The sequence below is a fragment of the Canis lupus genome, chromosome 13, assembly GCF_048164855.1.
Source record: "Canis lupus baileyi chromosome 13, mCanLup2.hap1, whole genome shotgun sequence".
Taxonomy (NCBI): domain Eukaryota; kingdom Metazoa; phylum Chordata; class Mammalia; order Carnivora; family Canidae; genus Canis; species Canis lupus.
In genome coordinates, this window is record NC_132850.1 from 4,568,555 (window position 1) to 4,593,103 (window position 24,549).

Genomic DNA, 24,549 nt, shown 5'->3' on the forward strand with positions numbered 1-24,549 from the left:
GGCTCCATTGTGACTTTTGGGAAGCAGATGGATGGCAGGGTCTCCATGGGCTGCTCCCGGTTGATGACTGGGCACCATGGAGAGACCAGAGCTGTCTCTACTCGCACAGGGACTCCCCTGATGGGTAACCTGTACTCCGGGCTTGACCAAGACCTTGTCAGAGCTGCAGGGCAGTCTGAGCTCTTCTGGCGTAATCTCCCCTCCTGCCCGGTCTCCTTCACAGGTGTCGGGCCTCCATGGAGCTCAGAGGCTCTTCCCACTTACTCCTGCTCCCTCCCCTGATCCCTCCCCAGTAAATCTGTACCTCTACATTACCTCAGCACCTGCCTCCTGGAAGACCTGAGACAACATACCCTCTGTGGGCCACAGGGCCACTCAACCCAGTGGGGCCCTGCAGGCCTGAGCCCATTATTACTTCCCAGCTCAGAACTCCAAGAGGGAGTTAGGGGTAGCAGGCAAAAGGGACTTGGGGCCTTAGCCTGGGGTGGGAGCCCTGAGTTCTAAATGCAGTCTTTACTGCTAATTTCTTTTCCCTGGACTTTAGTTTTCCCCATCTGTACAGTGTGGCTTTGGCTTGGCTGCCCTGGGTGGGGGGAAGGGACACAGTGGCTGTTTCCTGGGTGTAAGAAATGCTTTGGCAGCTGGGAAGGACTAAGCTGCTTTCTCCTCCTGTTAAGACCAGACCAGTAGAGATGGGTAGGAAGCTCCACCTGGTAGCATCAGGGTGAGGGCCAGGCCGAGAGCCACGTCCTGATTATACTCCGACACCCGCAAGTTGTGGACGCCCTGCCTGGGCTCCTGAGCATGGCCATCAGCCCCAGGAAGGCAGCTTCCTAAGAGCCTCATCGGGGAGGTAAATAGACAGTAGCTGTTTGGGAAGATCAACCTGCCGTAGAGGGAATCATAGGACCACAGAGAGGCAGTGCCAGTGCCCAAGGGAGGCTGGACAGGCTTCTTGGACAGGGACTCATCTGCTGGGTTCTGAAGGCTCAGTAGGAGTTTTCTGGATAGAGAAAGGAAAGGGCTTTCAAGCTGGACAGGATATGGACTCAGAATTATGAACCTATGTTATGTGTTGTAAAACATATGAGAAAGGGCAGGACCAGGGTGGAGGTCAGGGGAGTGGTGAGAGAGGGAGCTGTGCCTGGACCATGAAGGCTCTCCACCAAGGGTCAAGATGTTATAGCCTCCATATTACACTTAGGAGATAGCTGCTAGTCTTATTTCCCTTTTACAGATGAGGAAACTGAGGCTCTGGAGATGGCAAGGGGCTCTGATGGGAATGCACTGGGCTTGGGAGTGAGAGGCCAAGTCATCCTCCCCTTACTGGGTGGGCTCTCCCCCAGCCCCACTCCCCACGGCCATGAGACTTCAGGGAGCATAGCCTCCTCGGCTCCTCTCCACCCCCAGTGTCCTTGTCCTGCTGACATCATGCGCACATGGAAGAGAAATTTGTGGAGATTCCAGAGGCCGGAGTGTGGGAACCAGGACAGATGCCGCTGGCGCCGCCCCAGGGCTGAGACTCCTCTGGAGCCTCAGGCGCTGCCCAGGGGGCTCTGGAATGTGTCTGAGGCCTCTGGCTTCCTCCCTGCAGGCCACCCCCCAGGGGCTGGGAAAGAAAGGGAGGTTCTGATCACCCAGGCCGCCATCCTGGACCTCTGCAGCCTGGGGCGGGGGGGGGGGGGGGGGGGGGTTGGCCTTGGGCTGACTGCACACAGGGGCTCTGGACCAGTCTAGCCAGTGTGCCCTCAGGGACCCCAAGCTGGGACCACTGGACCCCCATAGAGGGAGCATGAATGCTTCAGCCCAGGAACAGAGAAAGGGACCAAATGGATACTGTCCACCACCATCCTTCGAGAAGAAGGTCAGGCATGTGTGTGTGTGTGTGTGTGTGTGTGTGTGTGTGTGTGTAGTGGATGGACCAACAGACACAGACAGATGGTCCCACCCCCCACCCCCGCGCGGCCCCAGGGGTAGCCGCGCACTGCCTGTTCCGCACATGTGGCTCTCAGCAGCTGCACATTCCGTCAGGGACCAGCTGTGGTGGCAGCTGTGGAGGTGGAGAGTGAGCGCTGATAGGTCCCAGGGGAGCAGGGGAGGAGGGCAAGGGGAGGACAGGAAGGGCCTGGGACTAGCAGGGGTCAGGGAGGGGGTGAGGCGAGGAGGCTCAGATGGTTCTCAGGACCAAGCAGCAGGCAGGAAAGTGGTGATGGGGACGCTTGACATCTGGGCTGAGAGCCCTGTGCGTGGGGACCTCGGCACAGAGAGCCCGGGGAGGCCCGGGCAGGCCCAGCACACCCCGCTGGATCTTGGAACATCAGTACACCAATAGGAATAGAAGGAGAAAGCCTCTGGGCCATTGGATATATGGGTCCAAAGCTCAGGAAAAAAGGTCTCTGTTAGAGATACGAATTTGGGGACCATTGGCTTATAGGAGGTAAAACCCCAGAAGCAGGTGACTCTCCCTGGGAGGAAATGCATGGAGATAGAGGCGTAGCCCCAGTGCTGACATTGCCAAGCGAACACCAGGCTCTGTTCTATGCATCTTACCTCATTTAACCCTCACAACCAGCCTAGGCAGTGAGTAGCTTCGTTATCATCCTATTTCACAGATAAGCAAACCGAGGTACAGAAAGGCCTCACCTCCTGCCTCACTGCGAGACTCGAGGGAAGTTTCTGCCCCTCTCTGGGTCTCGGAGTCCCCAGACACAAAGCAGGGGGGCAAGGCCCTACAGAGGGGAGACTGAGTGGCACCTGGGTGCTCCAGCCCTCCCTCATTACCATCTCCCCGCCAGGCCCTGGCTCAGGATCACGCCCACTGGGACTCTGCTGTTTGCCAAGGAGCCAGTCATCACCTCCTCTACAAAGAAGGTAGAGGACCTCAGGAGCCCCCCAGCTCCCCTCTCCATCACTAGACACCCCGCCAATATTTACCAAACACCCACTAAGTGCCATACATTGCTAGGCACTGGAGAGGTGACGGTGAGCAAACCTGACCCGGGTCCTGCCTTTATGTCCCAGAGCCTGACAAAAATTACCATCCAACTAGCAATTCCCAACTGCCACCCTCTCCTTTGGGAGCCCCCTCCCGAGATACCATCACCCCCCAATAGTCAGGGGCTCGGTGCCTGGCCCAGCAGAGGTCTCATGCAACCCAACTAATTGGAGGCCGGGCCATGTCCACTCAGGAATCTGCATACCAGCCCCGAGAGGAGATGGGGGGACTGCTGCTGGAGACCAGACATTGAGCTGGAGCTGAAACCTGCTTCTGGAAATCTCCCTGCTTGCTCCGCTCTGGGGTAAGGGGACTGGGGGTGTGGGGAGAGTAGAGGTGCCCTCTCTGCCTTGTTGCCTTTGGACTGAGGCTACTCCTGGGCTCCCCAGGGCTCACCCTTCTGCCTACTACTGACCCCCCTGAGTCACAAGCAAATTCTCCTGAGGCCTTGTGGGGGGCTCTCTTACTTCTTCTTCAAAACTGCCTCTATACCCCTCTGGCACTTGCCGATCCTGGCCCCTGCCTTGCCTCCTCCATTCATGCCAAGGCCTCTGTGACTTTGTGATTGCGTATCTTCCTCCGAGTCCCAGGACTGGTGACCGAGGGCTCATTCTTGGCCTTCTCTGGCCTTGGCCCCTGGGCCTGATTTTCCTCCTTCTTCCCAGAGTTTCTCTGGCTGTTGTTCCCCAGGGCTCTATCCTGGGTCTCTTCCTCTCGCTTTGCTTCAGTCTCTACTCCAGTCCAGACCTCTCTCCGACTTCTCCTCCTGGGTTTCCATGGGTCTCTCGAACAGAATGGCCACACTAGTGCCTGGCACCTTCACCCCCTCAAGTTACCCAGATGGGAATCCAGCATCCCTTGGGTTTGTTCCTTCCTCTTCCCCCTCAAAGCCAGTCCCTACTGCCTGGCCTAACGCAGGAGCCTACCTCACACTAATGCAGGATGCAGTGGCTACCAGTGTGGATTCGGGCACCAGCCTCCCTGTGTAGAATCCCAGCTCTACCCCTTACTGGCTGTGTGACCTTGGGGAAGTTACTTAACTTCCCTGTGCCTCAATAAGATGGGACTGTAACAGAAAGTCATAATAACCTCGATTATTGGGATTGGGGTGAGGTTTATTAAATGAGTTAATAGATGTCAAAATAGAACGTATGGTGCCTGGACTATGGTGAGTGTAATAAAATTTTGTTATCATCATCATCATTATTTATTTTATAAATATTGTAGGATGCGTACCATGTGCTGGGCACTTTCCTAGGTATGAAGGGACATGGTCCTGAACAACAAAAATGATTCCTACCTCCGGGAACTTCACAGTCAAGATGGAAGCCTTTTCATAAAAGTTCTTGCTGCTGGATCCATACCCCACTCTTTCCCATCTTGAAGTAAAATGAAAACAAAAGCAAGCAAACCCTGGATGCTACATCTCCCTCCAGCTATTGCCCAAGCTTAATCTTCCGCCAACCAGTATTTATTTGTTGCAACCTACTACATGCCAGGCACTGTGCTGGGCCCTGGAGAGTCAGCCTTAAACCAAAGGGACCCATCTCTGCCCTCAATGGGTTTATCGTCTGGTTGGGGACACGGACAATAAACAAAAACATCAACATACATAATATATACATAATATAATGTCCATGATATTAATAGATGCTGTAAAGTAAGAGAGAAAGACCACAGAGCTACTGTGGGGATTGGTGGCTATTTTGTTTTATTGTATTTTTAAAGATTTTATTTATTTATGGGACATCTGGGTAGCTCAGCAGTTAAGTGCCTACCTTCAGCCCAGGGTGTGATCCTGGAGTCCCGGGATCGAGTCCCATATCAGGCCCCCTGCATGGAGCCTGCTTCTCCCTCTGCCTGTGTCTCTGCCTCTCTCTCTGTGTCTCTCATGAATAAATAAATAAAATACATTTTTTAAGATTTTAAAGATTTTTAAAATAGCCCCTTGGTGGCTATTTTAGACGGGAGGTTAGGAGGGGCGTCTCTGAGGATGGCATATTTGAGCAAAGTCCAGAATGGAGTGAGGTATCTAAGAAGGTGTGGAGGAAGAGGGGTCCAGGAAGGGGGAACAACAAATGTAAAGCCCCGTGGTAGCAACAAACATGAATCCTGATGGAATGGCAGGAAGGCTCTAGTGGCTGAGTGACCAAGGCAGGGCCAGGGGCCAGCACTTAGGGTGACCATGCACATCCCAGTGTCTTTCGGCTGTCCCAGCATAGTCATTACTATTGCCTCCTTTCGCTCTCAGGGGTGCCCCAGGTTTAGATGACAAGTTATGTAGTCACCCTACATAGAGACTGCGGCTGGCAGTTGGCATTTTATTCCAAATGTGATGGCAAACCTATGGATGGTTTGGAGCAGGAAGTGACATGAGTTGACTGGTATTTTAAATGATCATGACCAAGTACTTGAAACACTCTTCTGGCTGCTGTAATGCCCCCCTTGGGCCTCCTTCACCTCCCTGGCTGTTCCTTCTCAGTCTCCTCTGACACCTCTTTCTCTCCCACTCAACACCTAATGTTGGGGTTTCCCTAGACCAGGGGTTTTCAGCCAGCAGTGGTTTCTCCTCTAGGGGGACATATAATCTAAGGACATTTTTAAGTGGGGCAAGTACTACTGGCATTCAGTGAGTAGAGAGGCCAAGGATGCTGCTGAATATCCTACAATGCACAGAACAGCTCCCACAGTAAAGAATCTTCCAGCCCCACATGTGCTGAGGTTAAGAAACTGAACTAGATTAGCACTATTCAAAAGAAATACGAGAGTTGCATATACAAAAATTTTTCTAGTAGCCACATCAAAAAAAAAGAAGTTAATTTTAACAATATTTTATTTAATCCAATATGTACAAAGTATTATCATCTTAACATGTTAATCAATATTAAGAATATCAATGAAGGGTGACTGGGTGGTTCAGTCAGCTAAGTGTCTGCCTTCAGCTCAGGTCATGATCACAGGGTTCTGGGATCGAGCCCCTCATCAGCCCCTCATTCTCCCTTTCTTTCTCTCTCTGCCTGTCCCTTCCTCTGCTTGTGTTCCCTCTGTCAAAATAATAAAATAAAATAAAATATATCAGTAAGATTTCTTTCCTTCCTACCTTCCTTTTCTCTCTCTCTTTTTTTTTAAATTTATTTATTTATGATAGTCACAGAGAGAGAGAGAGAGAGAGAGAGAGAGGCAGAGACACAGGCAGAGGGAGAAGCAGGCTCCATGTACCAGGAGCCCGATGTGGGGCTCGATCCCGGGTCTCCAGGATCGCGCCCTGGGCCAAAGGCAGGCGCCAAACTGCTGCACCACCCAGGGATCCCTCTCTCTCTCTCTCTTTCAATTCTGGTGTGACTTCACACTCTCTACACTCAGCAGTTTAGACCAGCCACATTTCAAGTGCTTAGTAGCTGTGTGTATCTCATGGCTCTGGTATTGATGGCATACCTCTAGGCTCAGTACTGGGTAAGAGAACCTAATGTTCAAGAGCTATACAAGTACACCTAATGGTTTGGTTCTGGAACCCAATTGTCTTGTGGAATTCCAGGCCTTCCATTTAACTTCCTGTCCATTTTTTTAAAAAAAAGATTTATTTATTTATTTTAGAGAGAGAGAGAATACAAGCAGGGGTAGAGGCAGAGAGAGAGAGAGAGAGAGAATCTCAAGCAGACTCCCCACTGAGCATAGAGCCTGATGCAGGGGCTCTATCCCAGGACCCTGAGATCACAACCTGAGCCAAAATTAAGAATCAGAGATGCTCAGCAGCTGAGCCACCCAGGAGCCCCTATTCCTTGTCCATTTTGGGTAGAGTTACTCCACCTCTCAGTGTCTTCATTTCTCATTTGTAAGATGGGAATGATATAATATTACTACTTTATAGAGCTGTCCCAAATTAAATGAGTTAATACTTACAAAACATTTTCAGGGGTAATAAGCACCCAGCTGTTAACTGTTTAGCTAGACCCCTCCTCTGTCTCCATCCACACTTACTCTCTGGGTAATCCGTCTACCCCCGTAGTTTTAAGTGCAACCTATTACCTAATGACTTCCAGATTTAAATATCCAGCTTACACCTTTTCTGTGCTCCAGTTCCCCTGTTTAACTGTGCATCCCATTTTGATGATCTGGGGCATTTCACATGAACATGCCCCTCACCTTCCCCTGCAAATCTGCTCCACTGCCAGGCCTTGCCATCTGAGTCATTACACAGGGCAGGTATCTGGTGGCATCTTTGATTTTTGTCTTTCCAGGGAGCGCATGCATTGTGCAACTTCTGTGTTGGTTGAGATTGCCACTCCACTGGTCTGTGCCCACAGTAGGTGTGTGAGTGCTACGGGCATCTGGGATGAGTGCACAGGTGCAGCTGGGGTGACCACCAGGGCCTCCCGAGAAAGCTCAGGCTGCATGCAGGTGCTGACTGCTCCTGCTACCCACGTATCAGAGCGTGTATGTGTGAGTTTTACTTGGCCTTGTCTGTGGACATGTGGGGGAAAGGGGCAGAAGAATGTTATTTCACACTACTGTAAGCGAATGTCCCCAAGCAGGTCTTGAAACTGCAGTTATTCTCAGATGACCAACCGTATTCTCCCAAGCGAAGGGGTGGCTTCCTCTGTGTCCTGGTGGGCAGATGAAGGGGACAGACTTCTTTGGGGTCTGACCCACCACATCAAGACCTTCCCCTGTCCTCCCGGCCCTTATGGTCCATCTTCCAGGCTGCTCCCATTGTGCTTCCTTCTGAGCCCTAGATGCCTCCCTGAGGTACTGGGCCAGGAGGATGGCTGGTGAATCCCTGAGAATCTTCCTTGAGTCTCCCTTCCCAGCGGGAGTCCCCCCATCCAGTGAACAGCTTGGTCTGTTGTGTGAGGGGACCCAGGAAGGGAGTCTTGCCCCTTCCCCACCCCCTTTTTTGAGGCTTTGCTACAGCTTTGGGAATGGAGCCCTCTCCTGTGTCCTTGCCCACCCAGGTCAGCACCGCCTCTGGTAACTGGGAACTGATTCCCAGGGACACCCGCCACCCCCATCACCCAGTCTGGTTCTCTTGGCCAGAGCGGCGGTGCTGCGGCTACTCCAGCCGTCCCCTGGGAGGGATGATAGCCGCCTCTCTCATGTCGGAGTCTTTCCTGCCCCCTCCAACACACACGCAATTCCACCCCTTCGGACCCCCCTATGCTGGGGGACTCTTGTCAAGGATCAGGCCACGGCCACCCCCACCAACCTCACCAAACCCGATGTGTCTGCCTCCCCCAGAACCCCAGGAGGCAGGAGCTGGCCGCCTCGACCCTTGCAGAAATTGGGGCATCGCGGGGCCCGGGCGGCGCCCCCACAGACCCGGGCGAACCGGGGACAGACGGGGACCCCTGGCTTCCCCAGCGGTGGGGGGGGCATCCAAGGGCACCTGCCCAAGGCCACCCAGAGCGCGGCGGCCAGGGCGGCGGAGCGGAGCCGGACCTCCCAGCCGTCGGAGGGGGCGGTGACCGCCCGGGGCCTTCCCACGGCTCGGCCTGCGCGTCACCGCGGGGGCGAGGGGGCGCCGGGGCGCCGGGGGCTGCGGCGCAGGAGAGGGCCCTGGGAAAGGGCGGCGGGGCCGGGGCGGGGCCGGGGCGGGGCCGGGGCGGGGCCGGGGCGGGGCCGGGGCGGGGCCGGGGCGGGGCCGGGGCGGGGCCGGGGCGGGGCCCAGCTTCCCGGCCGGGAGCCCGCACAGTCCCGCGGAGACCCAGAGCCTGCGCTCGCCATGAAGCGGCCCAGGGAGCCCAGCGGCTCTGACAGCGAGTCCGACGGACCCATCGACGTGGGCCGCGAGGGCGAGCTGAGGTGAGGGCGGGGACGGGGCACCGGGAGTGCCCGGACGGGTTCAGGGGGGCCGGGGACTAGTCCTCCCCAGGGCCTCAGGAGATGCAGGTGTGGGCGACGGCCCGCAGATGTGTGTGGGCGGGGGGGGGGGGGAGTGGGGGGCGCGTGGGCAGCGTGGGCCACCACTCGCACGAGAGCCTGGATCCTCTGCACCCTGGGCCACTTAGGCTCAGGGGCCCGGGATGGAAGTGGAGTTCAGCTCTGGGGTCTCACTCCCAGTTGGTGACCGTCTTTCTATAGATGAGCCAGGTGGAGGCTATTGGGGAGGAGTTTTCCCTGAAGATCTTAGGAAACCCCCTGTCCAGAATCCGCTGAGAAAGCGGAATAGCCATACTTTCTCTGTTCTACCCTGGCTTGGGTGCACTGTCCATGGAGTACACAAAAGGGGGAAGAAAAACCTCCCCTCCCTTGAGCCAACTGGACTTTGGAATTAAGGTTTTGGTACCAAAAAAAATAATAGCTGACTTGTCAGTGCAGGGGCCTAGACTCCAATTCCAACACTCTTTCTAACGCACACCCTGCTGCCAGCGTCTTTCAGCTCTTGGTAAATAATTCGACTTGCTTCAAGCCTGTACAACAAACTCTGCTGGTACAGTTCTGCTACTTCACCCAGTTCTGTGAGCAATCTAAGCGTCACTTTCCTCATCGGTGAAATGGGTATAAATAACAGAACTGATCTCATAGGTTTATTGGGAAAATCTAATAAGATGATGTATGTCACGGGGTTAGCACATAGCAAATGTTTAATTCATGTCAGGCACCCAACATGTGATACCCAGAGCCCTGAAAGAGCAGCAAGGACTGAGTGGGAGTCTGCAGGGCTGAGTCCCAGCCCCAAATCTGCCGGCAACTCACCATGTAAGCATTGGGACATTGCTTTCTCTTTCAGAGCCCGTTTCCTCACCAATAAAATAAAAGGAGGACATGGAGTGGGAAAGACAGGGGGCTATCTGATCTCCCTGGTTCATCCAAACCTGAATCTCCAGAACAGATTTGAAAGGGGGATTCGGCTCATTCTTAGGGATGTTTTTGAGGAGATTTCATAATTTCAATGACTCCAGTTTTCTGAGACCAGGAGGAGATCCTACCTCAATCACAAATCCTAGTAAAATGCCACCAGCTTCCAAGTATTTATAGCTTATAACAGGAGATGAGGCAATAGGTATCCCCCCTGCATCTTGTACATTAATTAGTTTTGGGGGTATATAATACAATTCCCCATGCAACTTATTAGCATTCTTAAATGGTTTAGCAGAAACTACTATTTAGAGAGGCAATTCTCTGAGTCTGAGCCTGCTAGGGAGAGCGCCTAGCACCACGTGCTGGTGGTGGAGAGGGGTTCTCAAATTCAATGTCATTGGGTCTTCATGAATCAGAGGCACAAAACTGATCCCAGAGAGCTGGCTCTGTCTTCCAAGAATTTGCAGTTCAGCCAGTGACCCGCCAGGTCAAAGACCATGGCAAAGGATGGAAGATGGAAGGGGAGACAGATCGTGGGCTGTGAGGGCACCAAAGCAGGGAGAGGTCACTTACAACCAAAGGCATCAGGGAGGGCTTCTTGAAGGTGGTGGCATTTGGGCAATGGCATAAAGGATCAGTGGGCAGATTTTTCCCATACGGCATTTTGTCCTTTTAGCCGAGCCCATTTTTAGAGACTGTCTAGATTCTTAGAGGAGCAGACCCTCTCAGAGCAGAGAAAGCCGTTGGACATCTGGCAGAAGCTGACTTATAGACCCCTCTTTGTAGCACTCACCAAAGGGCCCTCCCCCCCAGCAGACATCAATGCTTCAATTCAGGGCGTGCTGAACGATGCCTGCTGTGGCCCAGACCCTGGGCTGGGTGTGGGGGGCCCAGATGTATCCTGCTAAGCCTCTGCCCTCAGGGAACTCTCAGAGAAGAAGAGCTTCATGTACAAAGAAAGCCAGATAAACAGTGGCAAGGGCCACGGGACTGGGGCAGCCGGCCTCCCTGGGGTCAGAGGCAGGGCGCAAATCCCCCACACTCAGAGATGTGAGAATAAGGAGCAGGGCATGTTCCATTGTCACTGCGGGCATCTGCCCGATGGTGGCATCTTGGCCCATATGAGAAAATCACCCACAGATCTCCTATCTGAACCCAGCCCCCCTCTGACACATGCTGGGTCCCAACCGAGAGTACAGCCTCTCTCTCCCCTCCCCTTCTGTGAACATTCAGTGAACACCTGTCATGTGTCAGGCACTGGGTGGAGATCTGTGGGTCTTTCCTACAGGATTTAAGGCACATGGTGGCCTTTGAAGTCAGATAGACCTGAGTTTGAGTCTCACTACCATTAACTTGGGCATTTCTGAACTTGAATTTTCTCCCTTATAAAACAAGGATGCTAATACCTACCTCACAGAGTGAGCCTTCCATGAGGAAATAAATGTACCTAAAGTGCACAGCTCCCTGATGTAGCCCAAGGTAACTTCCAACAAGTGCTGCTCTTGAAGGGGTCACCATTCAGTGGGAGGGTGTCATGGTCACAAGGCAGCATGATCTAATGAAAAGACTAGAAGCCCAAAGACTTGACTTGCTGGGCACGATTCTTAACTCTTTGTGTCTCTGTCACTCCATCTATCACATGGTTATTTTTTTCCTAATGTGAAATAGCCTCAATAATACTTAATTCACAGGGCCGTTGTGCAATAAAGGAGACAAGTAAATGTGGAAGTACTGTCTAGAACAAGGAGTACTGGCTATGTGACGATTTGGGGTGCACTGGGAAGAGCACTGGATTAAAAGTCAGTAGACTTGGCTCCAGTTCTAGAATTTCCTCTAATTTGCTGTGTGGCCTGGAACAGACCCTTCCCCTCTCAGTTTCTTTATTTTACAAATGGGCTCAGCACTCCTGAAAACCCTTCATTGGGAATACCATGATTTTGTCTTCGGTTCATGCAAAATGAGAGGGGTCATCTGCAAGGGTTCCATGGGGGGAGTCCCTAAGGGGGAGCCTGAGGATGAGTGCTGAGAGCAGTCAGGACTGGCAGCCAGACCACCTAGAAAGCTGCCTCCCCCCAAAGAGACCTCCCCAGAAATCTGGCTAGGGACCACTCGAAGCCCATGGGGCAGATCTTGGTGGTCGGCATATCTTCTCTGGGTCCGTGAAGATGTGCCTTATTTTCAGACTCTCAGACAAGAAGCTCTCACACCTCCCCCCAGTGTCAGGGCCAGATCACAGCCTGGAAGTGAGCTCTGGTTGAGCTCTTGGGAGCTTTAAGGATAAGGGGACTGGAGGGCTATTCAGACAGACAGGAAATAGGAATTAGGAGGGAAAACAATGCTGAATTTGGAGCCAGAAGACATGGATTCCCATGCCGGCTTTGCTCCTCAGCAGCTGCGTAGGCTGGGCAAGCTGCCTTGAGTCTCCAAGCCTCAGCATCCTCATCTGTAAAATGGGGTTTTTGTTAGGCTCCGAGGAAGGAAATATACGCAGCAATGCCAAGACAACTGTGGAATGAGGTTTGCCTGTGAGATATGGGAGTCAGAAAAGAGGGATAATAGTGCAGAAAACAAGTGACCAGAAGAATGGAAAAAGGGATAGCAAAGCCACCATGCCCTACAAGGGGTGCGTCAGCCTCCAACAGATAGTCCCCGAGGAGGGATCAGGCTGAGGGGCAGTGACGTGCGCAGTGCTAACCCAATACCCCTAGAGACTCCTTATCCAGCCCAGGGGGGACAAAGGCCATGTTTTAGTATCCCTTGGCTCTTGGGGCTTGTCCTGAGTGTAGCTTTGTAAACAAGCTGCCCTACAGATCTCAGGATCTGGCCATCTGAGCCCTGGGCCTAGCTCGCTGCACCATCCCTCTCAGGAGCTTCATAGGCCTCTTACCAGTCCTTCTCATCCAGATGTTTGGAAGGAGGCCCCCATTCCACAAAGGCCTAGGAGGTAGGAGGTAGCTTTTGTGGTGTCACTTCTCTGTTCCTCAGTGACGCCAAAGATGGGGCAGGAGGAGGGAGCTCAACATGGGCAAGTACTTGCTGGGTGCTGGGGCTACAGTGGTAAATGAGACAGACATGGTTCGTGACCTCAGGGAACTTACACACTTGGTGGAGAGAGAGACATTAGTCAAATAATCATATAAATAAAAAACAAAAATATAAAGATAAAACAACAAACGGGTATACATGCTATGAACGCAGGATGCTAGGAGAGGGTAGAGCAGGGGCTATCTAGTGGGAGGGGGAATGTCAGAAAAGGCCCCCCTAGGAAGGTGACAGTTGAGTTGAGATCTATACGGTGGTAGAAAGTACTAGGCAAAGAGGCTGGGACTAGGTGGGTAGACAGGCTGCACCAGAGAATTCTAGGCGAGGGAAATAGTATGTGCAACCACACGAAGAACTTAGTGCATTCATAGGCTGGAGCACAAAGAGCAAAGGTGATTGGAGTCTAGGAGGTGACAGGAGCCAGCTGAAAGATGGCGGCCTTGATCCTTAAAGCATGGGGAAGGCCCTAGGGAGTTTTAAGAGATGGACAAAATCAGATGTGCGCGTTTAAATGATCACTGCCTGTTTGTAGGGGTTTGGGAAAGGGGTGCAAAGGGACCCATCAATAGACTCTTGCTGCTGTCCAGGTGAGAGATGATAGAGGTTTAGTCCTCTGGGCAGCAGTGGAAATAAGCAGGACAGAGGTGAGATGTATCTTAGACATGGAATGGGCGCGTCTGGATGAGGTGGGTGAGGACAGAAGAGGACCCAAAAGTAGTGGTAGCCAGGTGGCCCCGCGGAACTGAGAGAAGGAATGCTTTGGCTGAGATGGGGGCCCAGGGGAGAGACCAGGGGTGGCAGTGGAGGCGGAGGCAAGCTCAGGTCCCTGTTCAGATGTGTGGCATCTTGCATTCTGAAGCAGCAGGGGAGTCTTGTCTAAAGTTATTTGTTGGTAGGGCATGGCCCCCTGGGAGCTGTGTGGACGGCTGGGGCCTGGCTGCCGCCTGCAGTCCAGCCCTGGAGCGGGGTGGGGGCCTCCGGGGTGCTGGCCGGGTGAATGGCCCTCAGTGCCATCCCGCGAATCCCCTCCACTCCGGGAGAACCTCTGAAGCAGGAACCGTTAGCGGGGCGAGGGCTGGGCTGGAGCACCCCCCCCCCCGCCCCCGCCCCGGGGCTGCGCCTGGGTGATGGGGACTCGGGGTGCGAGCAAACCCGGGCCAGGCCTGCGGGGGGGGGGGGGGGGGGAGGGCGCGGTGCGGGGCTGGGGCCTGGGGGGCCGGGGCGGCGGCCCGAGGGTCCGAGGGGGCCTGTGACCCAGATGCGCCCCCCCCCGCCGGGCCGCGCTGCGTGGGAGGAGGCGGCAGCTGCCGGCGGGGCGGAGGGCGGCGGCGGGCGCGCCCGGCCCGTGGGAAGCGGCGGCATCTGCTCTTTCCACGCTCTTCCCAGCGGCTCCCTCTGAAACCCAACCCGCCGGCCCGGCCCCGCCGCCGCCGCCCGTGCCCTCGCCCGCCCCGCCCGGGATCGGGTTGCAGGAGCGCGGCGGCCGGCTGCGGTTCCCCGACGCCCGCGGCGAGGGACGGGGCGGGGTGGGGGGGCGAGGGGCAAGGGGCAGGGGTGAGGGCCGGCAGGCCAAGAGCCCAGCCCACCCCACCCTGCTGCCCCAGCCGCTGCACGATCCTGGGGTGGGACACTGAGTGCAGGGGAGACTTAGAGGGGGGAGCGATGGGCCCCCACCCACGCCTGCCCTGCGCTGCTTCCCTGCCTGGGAGCCTGGGAGTCCTCTGCAGCCCCATGGCCCTGGGCGTGGTGGGGGGGAGAGCACGGCCTGCCCAAGAGGGGACTGTGCCCGCCCACATCCCAGTGTCCTCCAAGGTCAGCCCAGGCCAAGGAGATGGTCCCTGAGCTCTGAAAAATCAGCCTTTCTCTTCTTCTGCAGCCAGATGGCCAGGCCGCTATCCACCCCCAGCCCTTCACAGATGCAAGCCAGGAAGAAACGCAGAGGGGTGAGTGATTGTTCCAGCAGAGCTGCCCAACGGATCTTTGCCCTGAGTCCCCAGAGGCCTGGCCCGGAGAACCCTGGTCAGAAACATCACCCCCATCTAGACTGCCCGAGTGCAAATCCTGACTTCGCCAGTGGCCAGCAGAGAGACTTTGTACAAGTCCCTTAACCTTTCTGTGCCTCATTTCTTCAACTGTATACCTGAACCAATGAACATGCCTACCTTACAGGGCTGTTTTGAAGATTAAATGAATTAATGTAATACACTCAGGACAACACCTGACACACAGCCCTTTCCCTTCATCTCTCCCAGTGAGCCCAGAACTTACATTTCCTCTGGGGTGTGCTGCGGGATAGAGGAAGGGGTCAGAAGAAAGTGGTTTCCCAGCTGGGTCTTGGCCACCTCATCCCAGTACCACCTCTTCCCCCAGGATGCCGCTGTGCTTCTGCCCTGGGCGTCCAAAGACCTGGAATGTGGCAGACACCAGCCCTGCCCCTCACTTAGACAAACCACTTCCTTCCAGCTCCCGTCTTTATCTGTAAAAATGGAGGGGGAGGGGGTCATAACGTCTGCCCTGCTATCAGCATTCTGCTCCTAGTAGGTGAGGTGAGAATGAGGTCGTGTGAATGAGACGCCTTCCCAGCTGGAAGCAATGCCTCTTCCCGACCCAGCCACTGAAGGGGTCATCTTGGCCTGCAGGCGTCTCCAGGGCCTGCTGCAGGGCTGTGGCCAGTGTCCCTGTTCTTTTTTTTTTTTTTTAATAATTTTTTAAAAGATTTTATTTATTTATTCATGAGAGACACACACACAGAGAAAGAGGCAGAGACACAGGCAGAGGGAGAAGCGGGCTCCATGCAGGGAGCCTGACATGGGACTCGATCCCGGGTCTCCAGGGTCACACCCTGGGCTGAAGGCTGCGCTAAACCGCTGAGCCACCCGGGCTGCCCCAGTGTCCCTATTCTCATTGCTCAGTCCCCTGCTTGTACCTGTGGCTAATCATTTGGAATGTCACTCCTACAGACCAAGACAAGAGATCCGAATTCCACCCCCAGCTTTGTGCCTCCCTGCTGTGTGTGACCCTAATTGAGCAAGTCACCACCCCTCTCTGAACCTCGGTGTCCTCCTCCATAAAGTCAGAACAGATTTCTCTCCCTCACAAAAATATGATGAGGGAAGGTATGAGTCAGTGTCCATCAAAGCCCATTGGAAGCTGGCGAAGAGCCCGTGAGTAAATTCCTGTCGTTGTGTTGCAGATCATAGAGAAGCGGCGCCGAGACCGCATCAACAGCAGCCTTTCTGAGTTGCGGCGCTTGGTCCCCACCGCCTTTGAGAAACAGGTATGTGACATTCCTGACTGCGCTGGAGGAAACTCCGTGCAGGTGGCAGATAAGGTCCATTCTGCGTGGCGGGGCGTATTAATTGGGAGCAGCTGCCTGAAGTGCTGGTGCCCCGTTTGCTAATACCGGTCACTGGCTAGGGAGAAAGGGAATGGAAAGTGGTGTTTACCCTGGTGTCTCACATGTGGTGGCTTTAGGTCCATCATCCCACGGAAGGGAACTCTCAAAATGATCCCAAAGGTAGGGATGATCATGCCCGTTGCCCAAGTAAGGAAACTGAGCATGGCCCAGCCATGGCCTAGGCCTGGTACCTGCCCTCAGGAGCTCGTGTGGAGAATCTGACTCTCAGGTTTCACCTGCAAGACCAGGGTACTAGAGGCATAGCAGACATTGCTTGAGAGAGAGAACAGAGGAAGAGCAAGTGCTTTGGGGCTAAGACGATGAGCTAGATCTTGGGTGTGGTGAGTGTGAGGTCGGATTCCCAGGAAAGCTGGTCTAGGAGGCGGTGGGTACGCAGAGCGGCATTCTGGTGATGGTGCACGGAAGCCACGGAGGTAGCTGAGACCTCCCGGGGAGAATGTGCCGAGCGAGGAAAGGGAGCCAGCACCCACTGGGGAGCAGCCCCATTTTAAGGGACAGGCAAAGCAAGGTGAATGAAGAAGCCAGAAAAAGCGCTGTCGTGGAAGTCCAGGGAAGGAGGGGTTTCGGGGAAGGATGCTCAGCAGTGCGGTGGGCATGCAGACTAAAATGGGAGCGAAGAGAATCTGTTCGTTTGGGAGATGTTGGCCGAAGCAGAAGCCCAACTGCAGGCAGTGGTGGGGTGGGAGGAAGACAGGGACATTGAGGCGATAAGGGCTGATGACACCACAGGGAGGTGAGTGAGAGGCCCGCTGGAGGCCTTCACTCTCTGTCTTCTATACACACAGGGCTCCTCCAAGCTGGAGAAGGCCGAGGTCCTGCAGATGACAGTGGATCACTTGAAAATGCTCCACGCCACCGGTGGGACAGGTACCAATGCTCTTCTCTCCCGGGAGTCATTCATGAAACAAATATTTGGGGGCGAGGCCCTGCGGGGCCACTAGTGAGCAAAGTAGCCGTGGTCCCTGCTCTCCCGGAGCCCATGGTCTGTGGTGGGGCTGGAGCAGGGCCCAGGTGCAGCAGTCACATAGCTTGTCTCCTCTCTCAGCATCGCCCTCTCCACTGGCAGTGTCCCCATTGGTCCCAACCGTGTCCTCAACTCCGCTCCTTCTAGCTTTAGCCCTTGGAGGAGCTCTGCCCCTGTGTGGGGTCCCCCACCTTAGTCCCCACCCTCCTCAAGCATTGGCCTGAATGAACTCATTCTCACTGGGATCCCCGTTGAAACCCTGGGAGGGGCCTGCCTGAGTTGTTTAGCCACAGCTGTCCAGTGGTGTGCCTTCTGAGCTGGTGCTGGGGTCATACTGTGTCCTGAGCAGCGCTGGGATCACGTGTCATGCTCACGGTTGAAGATCTGTGGTGGGATCGTAGTAGAACACAAATGTTAACTCGTGCCGTTATTTTGAGCTGGTCTGTTATAACGAAGTCATGAAACTATGGCTTTAAAAAGACTTCGGGACAGATGGAAATTCTGTGTACGTGGAGCCTCTCTGTATATTTTGGTGATTTCACAATTGAGAAATCTTGAAAGCGCCACAGACCTAGGCCACAAAGACCAAAGTCCTGAAACCTTAACTTGGCCACCTTTGGAGGGGACAGGTGCATTTCAAGTGACCCAGCCTGGTGCCTCTCAGGCTTCAGTGAGCCGCAGTATCTTCCGGGGACAGACAGCCCTGGGGCACACCCCAGAGATTCTGAGCCAGGAGGCCTGGCCTGGAGGTTAGGAATTTGCAAGTTTAGCAAGCACGCCTGATGACCCTGATGCAGGTGGTCACTTTGAGAACTTCTGCCAAAGGAATGCATGGCCAACAGTGAAAACTTCTGATTCTAATCAACCAGCGGGAGAGATCTTTCCAACTACATATACGGTTATCCGGTTCAAAGAAAAATAGTGACTAATGTTTTGGCCAGCATTTTATAGTTTCAAAGTGCTTCCACCAATGTTATCTCATCTGATTCTGACAAGAATCTCGAGGCTGGGGGTTGTTGGCATCACCCTTCTCTTGCCAAGAGCTAACGGGAGGACAGGCCTGTGGCTTAGAGCACCGGCTTTGGGTTAGAATCCTGAATTGAATTGATTCGAATCCCATGAGTTGTGGATTTGGTTCTATTACTTGCTAGCTTTGTGGCCTTTGACAAATGATTTAACTTCTCTATGCCTCAGGGTTCTCATCTCTGAAATGGGAATAATGATAGGATTATTTTCCTGAGAATTATCAGATCATGCAAATTGAGTACTTCCTAGGAACTCAGAAAACGTTTATTGGAAAAGAATAGCAAACGCAAAAACTGAAGGGATTTATTCCAAGTCGCATAGCTAAGTATTCAGCAGAGTGAGGCCTTGCCTGTCCCTCTGTGGGAGCTTCAGCCATGAACCAGGGACCAGATATTTGCTGCCAGAGTCATGAGGCCAGTGCTCATGGAGGCTGTTCTGTCTTTTTTATTTTTTTAAGATTTTATTTATTTATTCATGCGAGACACACAGAGAGAGGCAGAGACACCGGCAGAGGGAGAAGTGGGCTCCCTGTGGGGAGCCCAATTTGGGACTCAATCCCAGGACCCCAGGATCAGGACCTGAGCCAAAGGCAGACACTCAACCACTGAGCCACCCAGGTGCCCCCTATTCTGTCTTTGCACAAAAGGTGGTTTTGGAGAGGGGCAGGTGGAAAGGCAGCAAGAACGAAATACCTCGGTGGACAATCCATCAGGTCAGACCTCACTGACACCAAACTGAGGAGCCCAGCCTGATGGCGGCAGCTGGGGACCAAAGTGGGGTCCTGCTTTCCTGACTGCCCTCAGGCTAACAGACAAACTCAGATGCCAACAGGAGCCACACCAGTGGTATGCGGTTGACCCTTGAACAACACAGATTTGAATAGTGCCAGTCTGCTTACACGCAGTTTTTGACCTAAGTGGAAACATTTTTGGAGATTTGCAACTGTTTGAAAAAAAAATTGCTGGGATGCCTGGGTGGCTCAGCAGTTGGGTATCTGCCTTCGGCTCAGGGTGTGATCCCAGGATCCGGGATCAAGTCCCACATCGATATCACTGTATCAAAACTTCCTCACACAAACACTTACAGAACACACGTGGTGCCATTTGCAGTGGAGAGAAGTGTAAATGGAGAGATGCAGTCTAATCCTAACGGCCTAAAGTTAACCATAGTCTATACCTACTGTACTACAGTGATAATTTCCTAGCCCCCTCCTGATGCTATTGGGGTGAGCTCGGGTGCTGCGAGTATCTGCTTAAGACGCCGTGTGGCCCTCCTCGTCTCCCCCTGAGCCCTTTGTCTCCCCAGTAAATTGCTATCACAGTAAAAAGTGATCTCTGGTGGTTCTAACTACTAGTTTTTTGGGGAGGAGTCAAAAATTTCCTCGGTTTTCAATTGCGCTGGGGGAGGATCGGTGCCCCCAGCCCCCATGTTGTTCAAGGGTCAGGTGTAAATGATGGCTAACCTTGAGTTCATGGACTATTTCTGGGCACCGTTGCCTTCAATCTCACTCTCACCGCCCTGGTGCAACCATCATTACCATATGCCCATCTGACAGTCAAGGAAATTGAGGCTTCGAGATGTGTCCACGGTTGGGCAGCTGGTTAGGTGGCAGGGCTGGGATTTGAACTCAGCTCTCCTGGCCTCCAGAGACCTCAGGCTTCAATGTGACACTGTGTCACCTTCTCTGAGGAGAGCCCCGGCTCTGATGATTCTGATGGCTGAAGCCGCCACCTCCCAGCATCCACCCCCGCCAGCAGGCAGGGTTGCTCTACACTTCCGCAGGCACAGGCCTTTCACACCTGGCAAGCGTCCGCTTAAATGACATCTTGGTCGCCAAGTTTTTCTCTGCGTTGATCATGAATTTCGATGAAAACGGTACTCTAGATTTGATCATGCCTCGGAGTTCAGGGAATTCATTTGATCCTCACTACACACCCCCTCTAGCCCAGGTAGGGGTCACTATTCCCAGTTTACAGATGTGGAGACTGGGGCTCAGAAAGGTGAGGTGGGTGGCATGCCCAAGGCCACATGGGTGTGACCCCAGGATCAGCACTTGCCCCCCACCTGGCAGGCCCTCATCACGCCTCGCTTTGCAGGATTCTTTGATGCCCGGGCCCTGGCGGTGGACTTCCGGAGCATCGGTTTTCGGGAGTGCCTCACCGAGGTCATCAGGTACCTGGGGGTCCTGGAAGGGCCGAGCAGCCGTGCAGACCCCGTCCGGATTCGTCTTCTCTCACACCTCAACAGCTACGCAGCCGAGATGGAGCCTGCTCCCACACCCACTGGCCCCCTGGCCTTCCCTGCCTGGCCCTGGTCCTTCTTCCATAGCTGTCCTGGGCTGTCAGCCCCGAGCAACCAGCTCACCATCCTGGGAAGAGTGCCCGGTCCCATCCTCCCCAGCGCCTCCTCTCTGGCTTACCCCATCCCAGCGCTCCGAACCCCTCCTGTGCGCAGAGCCGCGGGCGCTGTCCTGCCAGCCCGGAGGAATTTGCTGCCCAGTCGAGGGGCATCTTCCACGCGGAGGGCCCGCCCCCTGGAGAGGCCAGCTGCCCCCCTGCCCGTGGCACCCAGCATCAGGGCTGCCAGGAGCAGCCACGTGGCACCCCTCCTACGATCTTCTTCCCCCGTGCCCCCTGGCATCGTGGGGTCCCCCACTTATGTGGCCGTTCCTGCCGCCAGGCCCTCTTCCCCAGGGGCAGCTGGGAGGCCAGGAGTGCTCTGCCCCTCCTGGGTCTCCGAAATCACTGAAATCGGGGCTTTCTGAGCTGGTTTCTCCCCAGGCGTGAGGAGGGTTCTTCATCCAGGAGCTCTAAAAACAAGTGCTGTCTCCTGCCCTGCTCCCTGGCCTGGCTCACCTATCTGTGAAGGCATCTTCCTCACCCATCAGAGGCCCCTTCCGCCTCGGCCCATCTCCCCTCCTGGTTGCCCGGCCCGGCTTGTCGACCCAGCTCTCCTGGAGCTCTTCCGATCTCTGAGGCCTGGTCTCATTCCTTACCTGGGACAAACAAGTCCTAGGAGAGCCCCCACAAGCTTTGCCCAGACTCTCTCCTGCCCCTGCACATGGGGGGCAGCAGGCATGAACCTAAGGTCTGGGAACAGGGCTTCAGGCAGGCTGCTTGCCTCGAGAGCTCAGAACCCAGCCTGGGCAGTGATTGACTGGTGCAGCCTTCCCAGGCCCCCAGGGCCTGAACCTAGTGTCTGCCTCACTTCCGGAGACAGCAACCGAGCAGGGGCCTCAGAGCAGTCTCTGGGGAACCCCGTCTGCCCCTGCCCACCCCATGGCAGTGAACCACAGGACAGGCCCCCGCTGTGCACCACACCCAAGGCCCGGGGTTAGGGGCCCAGGAGGGCCTGCTCGGGCCATCTTCCTCACTGCAGACACCTACCCTCCAGCTGACCCACAGTTCCCTGCATAGAGACGGGAGGTTTCCGGGCAGCAATTAGGCTCTAACACAGGGCGTCCTTAACCACTGGGCCTGGGACGGTGCTCCCAGACAAGAGCCAGGATTGAGCAGAGAACCCAGCTCCCTGCCTCTCGCACCATCACCATCCTCCAGATGCACGGTCCCTGTTTGGGTGCACGGCGCGGAGGGTCAGGTTCCCATGTGATGGCGCCCCGAGAGGAGCCCCCTTGGGACTCAGCCCCAGACGTCTGTGCTGCCTGGTTTCCATCCGGCTTACAGAGCCTAGACTGTGGGACAGCCAAGGGCTGTCCGGCTGGACAAAAATAACCACGAGGAGGGGCGAGAGGAAGGACAGTCAGAGGCGGCTCTCGGCCCTTCAAGGTCACATGGTGGGTCAAGGGCCTGAGATCCTGTTCCCCCAGGATGCCACGCAGCCGGCTCCACTCGGAGGCCGTTTCGTGACCCGGGCCCTGGCCGCTTCTCCTCTAGCGGAGGGAACAAATGGTGGCCTGGCAACCATTCCCAGTGGGACAGAGGAGACTGGACGAGATTGGGGCAGACCCGGGACTGACGTTCAGCTGGGCCAGTGTTGCCAGACCAGTTGTTAAAATGTAGAACCACTTTTGTGCTTGTTGGCAAATATCTGCTTCCCTTGAGCACCTCTAAGGGCCCCCCCACCCTGTGTGGCTTCCCCCGGGACCCCGTGCTGATTGATGACCACCGGGCCCACCCGAGGCCGTGGCATCCTCCAGCTGGCAATTCCTTGGTGCTTATTCGCGCTGGTTATTAAATACTTCTTTCGAATGTCACCCCTGGGAAGGTGCTTTCAGCCCCGCCCTTTGATGAAACTATGCTCCCCGGAGACTAAATTGAGGAGGAGGTCCTTGGGCTCAGAAATAGAGTTTGTGAAAACCCTAGGGGGAAAGGGCCCTTTTTGGAGAAATGGGGCAGAAGGCAGAGATCACTTAAATGACCCAGAAATCTCTTTTGAAAAGGCAAATTCCTCCAGGAGGCATGAAGAGCTAGCGTATCCTTTGCACAGTGTTTGTTCGATCAGATTTCTGTCCTCCCGGAGGCATCTGAGATGTGCAGCAGGGGGGAGAGAGGGCATCATTTCAGGGAGTGGGTCCCCGGCCACGAGTGCTCCTGGGGGAGGCGGACAGGGAGGGCAGGGCAAGTCAGCAGGCTCCCAGGGGTTGGCAGAGGAGGTGGCACGAAGCAGAGCCTGACCAGTTTGGCAACTTCACAGGCTGAGAATATGGGAAACCCATATCCATGTTTCTAGGACCCAATTCCAGAAGAATCTGTTGACCCCCACTGAACGAGGTGGAAATGGACCAGCATCTGAGTTGATCTTGGGTTCACTCTCCCCAAGAGATGGTGGTGGGGGTTGGGGGTGGGGGGTGATGATGTATTTGTTTTCGTGGTTGAGGACTTATGTATCCTTTGTTTCTATTCCCAAGCCTTTCTGGTGTCCCTGACTCCTACCCCCTTTCTGGGGCTGTAGCAGGCATCCAATAAAATTGTTTTAGTTCTTCTAAAAACCTCTGGAAGATTCTACTTCTTAATATCTCTGGAGTCCATCCACTTCTCTCTGAACCCACGCCTATCACCGTGGTCTGGCCACTGCCCCTGCCCCCAGATCACTGCCCTCCACAAAGTCACCTTGCTTCCCTCTTGCTTCGTCACTCAGTTCTCAAGACAACCAGGGAGCACTTTAGACAGACCCATCATATCACATCAACTCTGTTATGAGAACCCTTTTTCATTACCCTTCCTCTGCATTACCCTATTATTCCAAATAAACCCTTCCTCTATTACCCTATTATGCCAAGATTTAAAAAATCCAAGCTCTTCCTCTTCTGGTCCCAACCTGACTTCCAGCCAATTCCAATCTTGTCCTCTGTGCTTCTGCCACCCTGGCTTTCCTTCACTTCCTCAACATTCCAACCTGTTCCCACCCCCAGGACTTGGCATACACTGTTCCCTTGCCCAGATGCCCTTCTTCTACCTTTTGCATGGTTGAGCTCTTTACCCTCAAGTCTCGGCTTAAACTCGCCTCCTCAGAGAAGGCTTCCTTGACTACTGTGCTTGAATAGTTAGTTCATCTGTTCCCAAAGTCCCTTATTCTTTCCCCCCATAAGGCACTTGCCATTGCACATCCCGTTTGTTTACTTCTTGGCCAACTGTCTCCCACACCAGCATATAAGCCCTGTGAGGCCAGAGACCATGTGTGGTTTACTTTCCACCTGTGCCCGGTGCCAAGCACAGTACCTGGCTCTAAGTCGGTGTTCAATAAATATTTGTTGAATAAATGAACTGGGGAGGTGAGGAATCTTCCAGACTCAAGCTGCTGGGTGGTGCAGGCCTTCTAGAGGTGAACCCCCCCACTGGCTGACTTTGGGGGCGAGGCTGGAGAGCAAAGTGTGAGACAGGGCCAAGGGACTGGAAGTTCTGGCAAATGGTGAGGAGTTCTGGCCAAAGCATACACTGGCAGCTGAGAGCAAGCAGGCGTCCCTGCCAGCAGGTATTGTTCACTCTTGCCCTGATGGATTTGGCTTGCAGTAAATCTAACAAACATTTGCAGAGGTCTGCTCTGTGCCACGCATGGTGGGGCAGAGGTGATGAGGACACTGGCGCCCTGAGGCCCTGTGCCCTTTGTCTAGTGACAGTTTGGTGAGGTGAGAATGGAGTGGGGCCTGTTGAGGAGGCTGAGGGGACACAGAGGGGATGTCTGCTTCTGCCCAGCGTGGCCACAGGGGTAGGGACAGCTGGGAGGAAGTCTTCCTGAAGGAAGACCAGAGGAGGCAATCTACCGGCACAGGGAACATCTGTGCAAAGGCCTGGAGATGTCACAGGGCATGAGTTGGTTCTGGGTTGAGCAGAGGCCTCCAGCGACAAA

The 24,549-nt window shown here is 54.6% G+C and overlaps 1 protein-coding gene across 1 annotated transcript; it reads left to right on the forward strand.

The window, feature by feature from the left end:
• The first annotated feature begins 8,644 nt into the window (after positions 1–8,644).
• Positions 8,645–23,191, forward strand: HEYL (hes related family bHLH transcription factor with YRPW motif like). Its single transcript, XM_072771813.1, has 5 exons — positions 8,645–8,794; positions 14,712–14,778; positions 16,029–16,112; positions 17,039–17,120; positions 20,340–23,191. Exons 1-5 carry the CDS (start codon positions 8,715–8,717, stop codon positions 21,005–21,007), a joined length of 981 nt encoding a protein of 326 aa, XP_072627914.1. The 5' UTR covers positions 8,645–8,714; the 3' UTR covers positions 21,008–23,191.
• Positions 23,192–24,549: the final 1,358 nt, after the last annotated feature.

Excerpts from the sequence above, each read along its gene's own strand:
- HEYL (XM_072771813.1), top strand. The coding sequence starts at position 8,715 with ATGAAGCGGCCCAGGGAGCCCAGCGGCTCTGACAGCGAGTCCGACGGA. Across the intron at positions 16,113-17,038 it reads CCACCGCCTTTGAGAAACAG|GGCTCCTCCAAGCTGGAGAA; the intron begins GTATGTGACATT and ends CTATACACACAG. Across the intron at positions 17,121-20,339 it reads CCACGCCACCGGTGGGACAG|GATTCTTTGATGCCCGGGCC; the intron begins GTACCAATGCTC and ends CTCGCTTTGCAG.